Source organism: Aythya fuligula, chromosome 2, assembly GCF_009819795.1.
Source record: "Aythya fuligula isolate bAytFul2 chromosome 2, bAytFul2.pri, whole genome shotgun sequence".
Classification (NCBI taxonomy): domain Eukaryota; kingdom Metazoa; phylum Chordata; class Aves; order Anseriformes; family Anatidae; genus Aythya; species Aythya fuligula.
The window spans coordinates 111,018,565-111,031,522 of record NC_045560.1 but is presented as its reverse complement, the minus strand read 5'-3'; the positions used below and the strand labels follow the sequence as shown (position 1 = coordinate 111,031,522).

The 12,958-nt window shown below is 39.6% G+C and overlaps 1 protein-coding gene across 2 annotated transcripts in view; it reads right to left on the bottom strand.

The window, feature by feature from the left end:
* The window catches only part of LOC116486432 (laminin subunit alpha-3-like), a 78,497-nt gene that overhangs the window by 24,921 nt on the left and 40,618 nt on the right, over window positions 1-12,958 (bottom strand). For both annotated transcript variants that reach the window (XM_032182662.1, XM_032182660.1), the window contains 5 exons: window positions 10,528-10,641; window positions 6,943-7,052; window positions 4,811-4,891; window positions 3,265-3,371; window positions 604-654 (listed from right to left, as the gene is read on the bottom strand). In XM_032182662.1, coding sequence (XP_032038553.1) covers window positions 604-654; window positions 3,265-3,371; window positions 4,811-4,891; window positions 6,943-7,052; window positions 10,528-10,641 — 463 coding nt within the window. The remainder of the gene's footprint in view (window positions 1-603; window positions 655-3,264; window positions 3,372-4,810; window positions 4,892-6,942; window positions 7,053-10,527; window positions 10,642-12,958) is intronic.

The window sequence follows — 12,958 nt, the reverse complement described above, 5'->3', positions numbered from 1 at the left end:
CCCTGCAGCCTATGGGTCCCACATGGAGCAGATCTCCACACTGCAGCCCCCCCATGGGTGGAGGAGCCCCTGGTGGAGCAGGTGGATGTGGCCTGGAGGAGGCTGCGGCCCATGGAGAGCCCCCACAAGAGCAGGCCCCGGGATGGAGCTGCAGCCCGTGGAGAGGAGCCCACGCAGGAGCAGTTCAGGAAGGACGGCATCCCATGGGAGGGACCCCCACACTGGAGCAGGGGCAGAGTGACTGGAGCGGTGGAGATGAAGCTTTAGGGACTGACTGCAGACCCCTTTTCCTCTTCCCCTGCACCTCTTGCAGGGAGGTGGTAAAAGAGGATGGATGGGGATGAGGGGGAAGGTGTTTTTAGTTTGCTTTTAGTTTCTCACTGTTCTAGTCTGCTAGTCGTAAGCAATTAATTAAATTAATCTCCCTGTGCTGAGTCTGTTTTCCCCATGACACTAATTGGTGAGCGATCTCCCTGTTCTTATCTCAACCCTTGAGACCTTTCCATCATATTTCATCCCCCTTTCCTTTGGGGAGGGAGAGTGAGAGAGCGACTGTGGTAGAGTTCAGCTGCCCAACAGGGTAAAAACGTCACAGTTACTTACAGTCACAATCTTCATTGGGATCCACATCTTTTGGTTCATTGTTAAAACATTCTGAAATCAGAAGGCAATCATCAGTAACCAAGGATTTCTTATGGAAACGCTACTGCTGCCTTTTTACCTTCACTGATCTTGGCTGGCAGCCATTAAAACACTGTACTGTCCTTCCATAAATCCATGTCCGCTGTGAATGTGCTAGAACATCCAGGAGGCTTGAGTATGCTAAAAAATTCAGCTCTCACCTACACCTTGACGAGATGAACACTTTTTTCATCCATCAAAAGAAATTAACTGTAACCCCAAATACACGCCACTTGTGTAGCAGCAGGAGGCCTCATACGTCAAAGGGTGATGAGTGTATTCCTAGAATTTGCCTAGAATAACAACACTGTGACTGGAGCCAAGCCTATGTTGCCTTCTAGTTAAACCATTTAACCCAGGACATAGGTTTAAAACAGCTATCTACTTTAGCATCCACGTTGAAACCACAGATTCCAACTCACACAAGGATGTCTTACCCACTAGGTACTGGGAGACATTCATGACCTTCCTTTACACCTGTTCCAGCTTGTTTGATTAAGGGATTAATCAGGCTTGAGTGAAAACCAGGTTGTATGCATGGAAGGAGGCACTGTGCATCACCTAAGGCATGGTGCCTGGGCCATAGTTACAGGTAGTGTACAACAAACATTGCCCTCAGACTTTCCAACAAGCTAGCACAAGCAACTGCCAGTGCAGTGCACTGTTTAATTTGTTTGTTTGTTTTACAAACCCCATCACAAGAAGCTTGGCACTTTCCAGGTGTGTGTAGGATTTCAACCCAGGATCCTAATTTCTAGGAGGCAGGACTGGAACTGACTCCTAAAAACGCCTTTATATAGGACAGGAATCTCCCTGTCTTGGTGTCCATACCCCTTTTACAGATCTGGTCCTATTGGCTACTGCAAAACTCCCAGTGCTGCCAGCTCCTGTTGAAAATGAGAAGGGTTGTGGACATCATCTACACTGAATTAAAAGGACGCACTCAGCATAGGCTGCTGCTGCCCAGAGTAAACAACAGCTTTCATCTATGAGAGGCTGCAGTGATAAAATTGGACCTGAAATTTAACAGCAGCATGAAACAGCCTGGAACAAAATGCCCAGCTGTGCCATTTCCTTTGGCACTTACACATTAAGTCATCAGAAAGTTAAACAAGATTGGTAATGAGCACTGATGCCAAAAAGAAGACAAGTCACAAAGAATATATTTGTAAGAGAACGAAGGAAATTATTCTGAATGCAAATACATGTGTGGTTCTGCTGTTGTATAATTCAAGCTAACACCAGACACATTTCAGCTGTTGCCACGAAGTACCAATTAAATAAAACTATTATTACAGCTTGTGCACAAACAACATCAGCCAAGAAATGATGAAATGAGAAAATCTGGCCAAATGCCGAACATCATGCACACAGAAACCTGCTAGAACATGCTGTGCTGATGATCACAGAGGGTTTTATTGCTAATGTGGACAAAGAGCGGGCTGATCAGAATATCTAGCTGAAGACAAACTGAAAACAAACTGGCTTGTTGAATTTTGCCCTACGGATTAGTTTGTCCTCTTGCTTCAAAAAGAAAAGAGAGATAAAACATCAAACACTGCTTGGATCTGTTCCACTTTAAGTATAAAAATAATAAAGATGTATTACTTCAATGATGAAATACAAAATGAGAATTGCTTATTGAAAAAATGCACCAGGTGCCAACAGCAGTTCACATTACTTGCTGTTTTTCTAGTTTCTGCGACCAAAGAAAGAGAAGGTGATCCTCGCAGTCATTTGAATGTAGTAAGAACAGCAGTGCAGAGAAATTAATAGCATGGAAATATTAGGAGTTACTAGTTTGACACTTCACTAACATGTCAGAAGGAAAGGATGGCTACAGGGAAAGAAAAGTATAATTTTACTGGGGAATGAAAACATAGAAGAATCCAGGTCCTTTTCAAGCACTGTGGCCTACATGTTTCTGAACAGAAATGAATATTTCATCTCAAGAGACTCAGGTGAATCAAGGTAAAGCCAGTCTAAGCAATGTAGGACCAGACCCTTTACTTCAGAATGGTAATTGATAAAGTGAATGCACAGCTATGGCATAACATTACTGTAAGAGCTTAGTAATGGTGGAGTACATGTGTGATTGATACTGGGGAAATCAAGGATGTCTCTAATTGCATATAGGTGTATAGCAGGACTTATAGAACAGCCTTCTGAGTCAGTACCACTGCAAACATAGTTAGCTGCGATACCTAAGATGGCAGTGCCTGATGCAGACTCTGAATATGTCGCTAATCTGTCCCAGATACATTTAAAAAAGACACATTGAGAGTGCTCTGTAAGATCCGTTTCATAAGTCTGTAACACGGAGTTGCAAGATACGACTTAACATGTCAGGAGAAGCATCGTAATGCATCTAAATACATACCGGTGAAATTGAAAAGCAAAATACAATAAATATTACTTATGAAGGGAAATATATGAAAAAATGGCTTAAAAGGGTCAACTCGATGGCTCAGGACAGCCCTTCTTTTGCTCTAGATCTCTCCTTTGGTTCAACTTATGTAAGTGCCATCCCTCTCTACTTCCCAGAGAGAAAACAACACTCCACGTCCACAGGCTCTTACATACCTCCAGTCAGGCGGTCACAGCTAGCCAGCTGTCCATTATTATTACAACTACATTTCTGACAGTAGCCTCCGTACTTTTGTGGATTTCCAAAATATCCTGGAGCACAACTAGATAAAAAGACACAAATATTGTTTTCATTAAATATTTGAACCCATTTTTGTCAAATATACTTTCACTTGACAGAAAAAGAAACAAACAAACAAAAAAAAACCCACTCAGTTCTACTCCTGAAGAAACTGTCAGGAACTTTTGATTTCATGTTTTGACTTAGACAAAATGGGTGTATTTTTGGTTTACAGTATCCTCTGCACTATGTTAAAAATATCTTTCCCAGTACTGCAGAAATTTTTCTAAAAATAGAAGAACTCCCACAATGCTCATATAAGAGTAATTCAGTTAATGTGTAAAAATACAATGCACACAAATACACGTATAAACAGAGAATTTTACAAGACTTAAGACAACCACATCATTTTGGTCTGTGATCCCACCAGAACTCACATATTAACTAGGATCATACTGCAAGCACACACTGAGTTTTCAAACAGCAGTGGCACTGAACGTTACCACCCTTCTCTGGGTGATATTTCCTCTTTCCATCTGTCAGCAAAACAGTTCGGTACGAGTTCTCCCTGACTATTTTACAGGTAAAATACATTATCTGGATTGGCTGACTAACAATCATAAAAGTCATCCTGCTGTAAGATGTATCAGGGTAATAATGTGTAATCTAGAGACCATAAAGAGGAACTGAGGTATGGCTAGATCTGAAAGAGAAAATCTATCTTTAACCTACAGCTTAGATGTCAAAGGTAACAGTTGTGAAGTACAAGACAATGTGCTACTACTGGAGGTACAGTCTTCAGGAGAGACATCATAACTCATTTGCCTCAAGTTTCCAAATCAGACAGCCAGCTGCTCTCCATTATGCTTTAAATTCCTCCTGGATTTGAACCTCAATGAAATTGTTTCCTCTTCCTGCCTGAAATTACTTTGCTGTACCTCTTTTATTTTGCCAAACTGTTGTAGTGTTGTTCCAGCAAGAGATGGCTTCAGTATTGTGTTTGTAAACTCCACCTGTGGAGCACATCAGAACGATTTGGGATGAAGGGTATGGTGTTAAATGTCACATGGTTGCTACTAGAAACTAACTAAGAGCACCAAAGCACCATCGAGTACACTGGAAGAAATGGTAAAATGGAACAGGGACACGGACAAAGTAAGTGGAAGCTGTTATTATCAGAAAGTTAAATATAAGACAACGCACAGGGCACTTCTGCAAAGAGGCTGTCACTTCTCCTTTTGGTAAAAACTGTGTATTCACTGAATAGGCTGTGGAGAATGGTTTACATTTTTTCAGGGAGTGTTGGGTTTACACCTCGCATTATACTGTAGCACCACACTACAGCAGCTGTTCATAGAAATAGATCCTCCTTAAGCATTTGCATATTACTAATATCCATACGCTGACATACCACATAGTGCAGACATACCTCCTTATGTGGTGCCTCTCAAAGACCTTGGTCTTCAGTATCAAGTCACTTACCGTTCACAGTGAACTCCAGTATAGCCTTCTTTGCAGAGACACTGAATTTCCTCACCATTTGCCACGCAGCCAGTTGCAAATCTTTGAGAAGAAACCAAAATGTTTTTGTGAATACATAATCAAATGCATTTTACACTCCAGAAGCTAAACTCACTTAAATGACTTTCTGACTTAAAAGATTTATACCACCAATTAAATTCTCAGCTAATTTAATTGCCAATAAACAAGTGATGTGATTAATTCTTTAAATTATTTCATATTTTTTCTCTAAATTCTATCCTTAGACTATAGAGTTACTCCCTAGACTATTATAGTTCACTACCCAAAGGAATGCCTACGGAAAACCTTAACAGTGATGTTGTAAAATAAAACAACACCATGCAGCTATTTTATCTTACCAGGCAAAAACCAATAGCCTGTGCTAAACAAAGCTTCTTCCTGTTCGGATAGATTTTTGTATATATATATTTTTTTAAATCTATTGAAACAGTAGCAATTATTTTTATGTAGCTAATATAATTTTTCTTTTTTTTTTTAACCTAAGCAGAATAGAGTTGTGCACCAATTTGGGAAGCACTAGAGTATATCTGATTAACAGAACATATTTCGTCTGATATTTCTAGAAAACTTGAGTAGATTCAAATTTCTCTGGGGAGGAAATCCATTACTTGGCCAGTGTTTGGTAAGGAGAAGGCAGGTGAAGAGCAGATAGGCCATGTTAGCTATTTCCATTGTTTTTTTTAACTTATGAAGAGTTGGATAAAGCAAACCTGCACATAAAATACAGATGTCTGCACTAAGATTACATACATTTTGACTAGGTTGAAATTGCTAATTCCAATGGTGCCAGGTGGGGTGCACTTCCTACATAATGAATAGTATTTACCACCCTAATATGCACCTATGAAACTACTGCAGTTATCATGGTCTCTTTAGATATATCAACACTCTTAAAGCACAAAATGAGTAAAAATATGTTCAGTCAGCCTCAGGCAAGCACCTGCAGAAGAAGTCAATGCTGTCAAAAACAGATGTATTGAAGAGTTCTCTGATAAATGAAAAACCTGTCTATTGTCTGCTGGTGTAAATCTCTCACTTAAGGCTACCTGGCATTTGCTAATGCACCTGGCAAATTCTATGTGGTGCTTATAGCAATTTATTGCTTATGATTTTTTAAAAATGCTTGCTTTTGTTTAACACATTTCACATTACAGAACCTACTAGTGATGACAAACAACGTGGCTCAACATATTATGTATTTTAAACACAATTTGCTGCCCAATTTTAAGAGTCTGGCAACCTTATTGAGGGCTTATAAAAAAGATGGAATGACTTTTGCTTGGGCAGATGATGACAGGACAAAGTGGAATGGTTTTAAACTAAAAAAGGGTAGATTTAGATTTGGCTTTAGGAAGAAAGTCTTCACTCTGAGGGTGCTGAGGCTCTGGAACAGGTTGCCCAGAGAAGCAGTGGATGCCCCGTCCCTGGAGGTGTTCAAGGCCAGGTTGGATGTGTCCCTTGGCAACCTGGTCTGGTGGGAGGTGTCCCTGCCCATGGCAGGGAGTTGGAACAAGGTGATCTTTAAGGTCCCTTCCAACCCAAGCTGTTCTATGATTCTATTGGATCCAAGGAGATTTATTTTTTCTAGCTTAGTATGTTTGCACTTCAGAGCTTCCACCTGAACAGCCACTTTAGTCTTTCAGAACTTTAGACAAGTGCCTATGAGCTTTAATTTTTTTATTTTTTTTTTTATCTTACTAAATTTTCTGAATTCATAGAAAAGGCTTCTTTCATCATTGTCACTTACCTCCTAGCTATATGGTATTAAATGTGAGATTAAAGATAACATACATTTCGCATTTCACTAAAAATAAAAGAATGCTTTTGGATATGCTCAGTAAGGGAAAAGACTTTCGTTCTATAGTATTCACTATGAAGATGTTACTGGAGGTTTGGTAAATAGTCACATTACAAGTGCCTGGGGATCCCCCAGGTGATCAGCAGCGCACCTTTGTGTTTCAGCAACTGAGTCAGAATTGGAATATTCAGTTTATTAAAAAAGGCAATGTTTGGTTTTGGTTTGTTTTCTCTCCCTTCCCCTCCATTTGGCTTCTCATGACATTTTACGTTACCTGTTTGTATAAGGGCAAGGACATATCCGACAGGAACCCTGAGTGGCATCTCCAAAATAACCATCTTTACAGCGTTCACATTTTTCCCCAGCAGTATTGTACTGGCAGTTCTAAAAAAGGAAACAAATAAGAGAGTTAACAGTGCTTTCCCACTCAACAAGGCTTTATTATTATTTAATAATAATTATAGGAAATTTACACAGAGGATACGTTCTTTCCCTTCCACATAATTAATTTTTGTGTGTTTTCGTTGGTTTGTTTTTTTCTTTACAAACCAAACTACTTTTGCTTTCTCTATCACGATAGATTGATTATAATTTTTCTCTAATTGTAGGAAGTACATTTTGCTCACCACTGTGGAAAAGCAACAGATAAATAAGCAGTACTAAACACATTTTAAAAGACATTCAATCACATGCATGGTTTGTTAATGAAAATTGCCTTGATACACTGTAATGATATTTCAGTGGCGTCCAAGAAAAACGTCACTGTTTAAATGTGACTTTAAATTTTTCATATTAACACTAATTAGAAGTCAGATCTCATTTAAAAGCAGGCAATGAATTGAACCTAAATGCATTCTTTAAAATCCCACAAAATCACTATCAAAACTAATTATCTTTGTAAATTCAGATTGGAAATGAATTTCATGCACATTTCCTAACGTACATGTAGTTTGTATTTTCCTGGAATAACTCAATAAATAATGAAAAGCACAGAAGAATTGAAGCTAATAAAACTGAGCTACTTTTCTATGACAAAACTGTTCCTAAAATATGATTCCCAACATTCTTATTCCTGTGTTGCCTGACTGTCACACACATTTATACATTATGGGGAGAGGAGAAGCAAGTTGCTTTTGCTTTACCTAGGGAAGTGCTAATTTAAAATAGAAGCTGTTGAAATACATTTTGAGCAGCCATGAAAATACAGTGTAGATAACATCCACGAGGTATTCATGTTCCCTAAATCTACAGCTGAAGAAAACAATGTGCAGCAGACTAACTCAGCGTCCCACAGAGCTGAGGGTTACTAATGAAGTAAAAGTCTGAAAAAAAAAAGTGTAAAATTGGCTGGAAGCTGTCACTGAGCAGACTGCAATGCCATTGCAGGAACTCTGACTTAAAGCTCTGGCTGAAGGCCCCACTCCTGTGATTTGCAGCACGAGGGCATTTTTCCTACAATGAGCAACAGTTCTGCCTTTCCCATCTCCTCTTGTACTACATCTTCCTCCACATTTCTTTACATCCAGATTCTCTCAACCACATCAACTGCCCTTCCACCAGCCTCTTCACATAGTAACTCGTAATTTGTTTTGGTTTTGGTTCAAGAATTAATTATGTGGCTCAATTGTGAAAGAACAGGAAAAGCTACAGTTCACATATGAGCCAGGTAACTAAGGAAAGCAAAAGAAATACAAGGGGCTGCATCCCCTATCCTAACGAAACAGGCAGAGGGACTTGGGGTTGTTCAGCCTGGAGATGAGAAGGCTCTGGGGAGACCTTATAGCAGCCTTCCAGTACCTAAAGGGGGCCTACAGGAAAGCTGGGGAGGGACTTTTTGTCAGGGAACGTAGTGACAGGACAAGGGGGGGATGGCTTTGAACTAAAAAAGCGTAGATTTAGATTAGACATTGGGATTAAATTATTTACTCAGAGGGTGGTGAGGCACTGGAACTGATTGCCCAGAGAAGTGGTGGATGCCCTAGGAGGTGCTCAAGGCCAGGCTGGATGGGGCTTTGGGCAACCTGGTCTGGTGGGAGGTGTCCCTGCCCATGGCAGGGGGTTGGAATTAGATGATCATTAAGGTTCCTTCCAATCTAAACCATTCTGTGATTCTATGAAGACACCATCCATTTAAAAATGCCTACAGCCATTGAAGAAATTCCACATATAACTGAAAAAAGTTTAAGGTATTTCACAGGTAAGCCACACTGAATGTGCCATGGTGTTCCTCCAGATACATATCATAAAAAGAACAGAGAACATAACCCAGTACTCCCACAGCACTGCGGAATGAAGCCAGAGCAGCAACTCCCTCACACTAAGTCTGCCGGGGCTTAGCCTCACAAAGCCTTTCATGGAGGCCATCACTGGGGAGAAGCTGATATGAGAAGAAGGTACTGCTCCAGGTGAGGAGCAGGAATCAAAAGGCCAGGCTTTACACTTTGGATACGAAACCTGACAGAAATTTGATGGCTCTGTGCTGGAAAGCCTTGCTGCCTTCTCTGCACTACTACAGGCCTTTGCTTGATGGCTCCTATAGAGAGAGAAATTTGCTCTTTATTAGATGGAGGCTCATTATGGAAATACAGGCCCTCCAGGCTTTCATTTTTCACTGCATTATCCTGAATGACTTTGCTTGCCTTAAATTTTGTCCCAGGGCCACGAGTTGATTTAGCTCTATCTATCTGAGAGTTAACGCAGCTGTGAGGAGGGGATAAAGAGAAACCTAAACCATCTATTTCATGAGGCAAATGTGAAATTTGCACTTTTCTAGCTTTATAATTTTCATCTGAAGTAAAACGTCTTCATCTTTGTAGCTCTCTTTCAGCACTTTCCTGTCATGGCCTGCCCTGCCTCAGCAAAGCAGCAGACTGTAAGTCATTCCTGAGAATGTGCTGAATTACTTTATTGCTTGCATCGCAGCGCTAGGGTTGGTTGAGACAAAGTCGAGGGGAATTACGTAAGGCCCAGGAATGCACCGCAGGCAGAATGGATTCAGAACGAACAAGGAAGAAATAGAAGAGAAAACAACTCATGAAAAGATTTTGGCAGGGTTCTTGTTTACACAGCAAGTGAAAAATTAGTGAAAAAAATTGAAGTGGGAATTTCTTCCGAGCAAACTGTTTAAAGAAGTGTCATGGACATAAGCTAGAGAAGCACAGTCGGCCAAATGTCACACTCCCTTGCTACTAGGGCTAAGCAGCTCCCATGAGGCTGCTTTAGGTTTAGTATGGTATGTCAGGGAGCAGACTCTGCCCCACTGTATCTCCTGTAACAGCTGTAACAGCTGACATTTTCAAATTAATCTACCTTTTATCCTCTTTATCTCATTTTATTTACTCTGCTATTTTTTAATCCACCTAGCTGTAAATTTAGATTAGCGGACATTTACTGATGCTAATTAAACAAGAAGTTCTGCAAAGACTAAGCTATGCATGAATGCACCGTTCGTCAGCACTGGCAAACCCTAGCATATATGTGCAAAACTAAAGACTGCATATGCGACGATAAGCGCCCACGTTTATTATAAGTAACTGCAAACACTTACATATGTGCAACTTTGGTGACTTTTTGTACTGTGAGTTAACAAAAATTAAAAGGGAAAGAAGGAAACAAAAACAAGGGCACAAATTGTTCTAACCACCCACAGTTATGTTAACCATACAAAACATGAAAGTTTATACAATTCATGCTCCTTAACAGCATAAGATACAGAGAATGAAGCATGGAAGGAATATTTTAGTTGCTAGGAATTTAGCAATGCTGTACAGTCCATACTGCAATAAGGTATGTGGTTTTGGTTTTTTTTTAATCCCTCATTTTTTTCAAATACATTTCCTGAATGTTAATATTTACTTACAAAACATTTTCCAGTACCATCCTGGCACCTATTTGAATTTCCATTGCAGTTGCAGGGGACACAGCGTCCAGTAAATACTCCTTTATTCTCACGATAAAATCCAAGGCCACATTCCTAGACAGTAAACAGAGAGGAAAAAAAAAAAAAAAAAAAAAAAAAGTGAGCATTGGTGGAAGGTAAATTTTACAGGTTATAAGTTGGGTATTTTGAAATTGTTTGCCATTTCCAAGGAGTAGTAGAGATGTACATTTCCTGACAAGCTCTTCTACACCCATATTATTGTTTAAGTAGTAAGTATTTTAACTCAGAAAATGTCAGTGAAGAATGGAGGTGAAGAAGCTTGAGCCTAAGCATCTATCCTTGTGCTCTACATTTTGTGGTATGGGGATTTCATCATTTTTACTTTAACCTCTGAGCAGAACACGTTTCCTGTGGCTATGTACAAAGATGTAGAAAATGACTTTTAAACCACACAAAGAGATTTGTTCCACACCACAGCATTCTCAGAGAAGAACATATGGAAATCTCACATATTAGCTAGTGGTTATATGAAATCTTGATGTTAATTTAACCACCGTGTATTGCTTGGAAATACTTCTAGTGAGATATCTTTTACATGAATTCATCATGACTTCCAAAATAAGTCCACCTGGAGCTATAAGAAGCCATGCTTAGACAGAGAGCGAGATGATCTTACAAAACATACAGTGGTCTAATTTTTAAGTACAGGCTTGTCCCAAAACCCCAGGAAGCACGAAAAGAATGTTCAGCTATTGAAAGCACACAAGCAGAAACACAGCGTGTCAGATCAAAGTTGGGTTTAAACAGGGGGTTGAACCAGAGGATGGAACATTATGAATGAAGCAAGAGACATTCAGTTAGCCTGAACCACCTAGGTATTAACTAATATGTTAAAGCCAGATTTTTGCTTGGCATGGGGACAGAAAGTACAAGGGTAGGGCAAGTACAAGGAATTTCTCCTGGGCATGGAGCCTTTCCATGTAAAGACCAATTCAAACATTCATGCTCACACTCTCTGCTAAAGACCCTCTTAGGACATCCACCAAAAAATCCCTCTATTTCCTAAGCTCTTTTTCACTAGTTACTGAGCTGGCATGGTGCAAGGAAGATGAGAGGTTGTTTGAAAGTGAGACAACCTGCCTGAAAGTGGCTGGGCTCCCCGTGAAGCAAACACCTCCTAAATACTTGCCTCAGGCAACGCAGTTCTGCACTGTACCTATGCCTTGCCTGTAACTCACACTTAGAGGCTGGCCTGAATGACATTCTGTAAACAAGTGAGAGTTGAACTTGAAGACTGTAAACCTTTTCTCATAGCAATTGCACCACCAAGACCAATGGGATTAATCTGAAGCATAAAGGGTTTCCAGGACAGTGCCTCAAATCTTATGGCAGGTGGTTGAAGCATAAGTATGCATGCAGGGACAGAAATAATCGGTAAATTTATCAACGACATAACTACCAGAGGAAGGGGGGAAAAAAAAAAAGAAAAAAAAAAAAAAAAACACCAAACGCCTCCTCCAAAGCAGATCCCAAAAGGAATTTTGAGTTATTGCTGTTTAAACAACAGTTGCTAGCAGCATCTTTGCTTTCTTCACATATGGGATAAATAGAAAAAGAAACGTGGGCAGAATACTAATAACATCAACAGATCTTTTTATATTGACTTTAATGTGAGCACGGACTTTATTTAGAATAGGCATCCTCACTTGAAATTTTTCAGATATATTTTTAAAAGGGAGAGTATGTTCCTTGAACAACAGGGAGTCGGTATACCCTGCTTCTAAAGAAACCAGGGCCTGAAATACATAAACACCGTGACTAAGTAAAATACAGGTTCTAATATGCATATAAATTATATTTACCAAAAGCCTCTTTTTATGAAAGCAAAATGAATCACTCATTTCAGACAGATATCAAAATGTATTTGAAAAAAAATCTATGCAGGTTTTTTTGGTTTTTTTTTGTTTTTTTTTTTTAACTTGTGTTCTTTTTAAACTTGAAAACAACACATTTGGAATGTGTGGGCACGTTGTTTTCAAAGAAGCATTCTTGATACTGAGAAATTTATTCCATATAAAGATAAAGCTCTAGAAACTTTCAAGTGCTTAGGAGTTCAGCTGATCGTTTGCAAGTAAACAACAATTTAAAAGAATCTTCTTGCACATACTTTTGTTAGCAAAAGACTCTGAGATAAAAGACTTGTGCTATTGCCTTTATATTAAGTGATGTATAAATTACTATAAAAATGGTTCATTTAAAGAAAGAGAAGGAAGGAAGCAAGCACGGAAGGGAAAATGAATAAATTACCTGTCTTAGGTAAAAATCCCTTTGAACTTGTTGCTGTTGACTTCTCTCCTGAAGATGCGGAAACAATAGCCTCTGCTGCATACCCTGTGCTAAACTACACCCC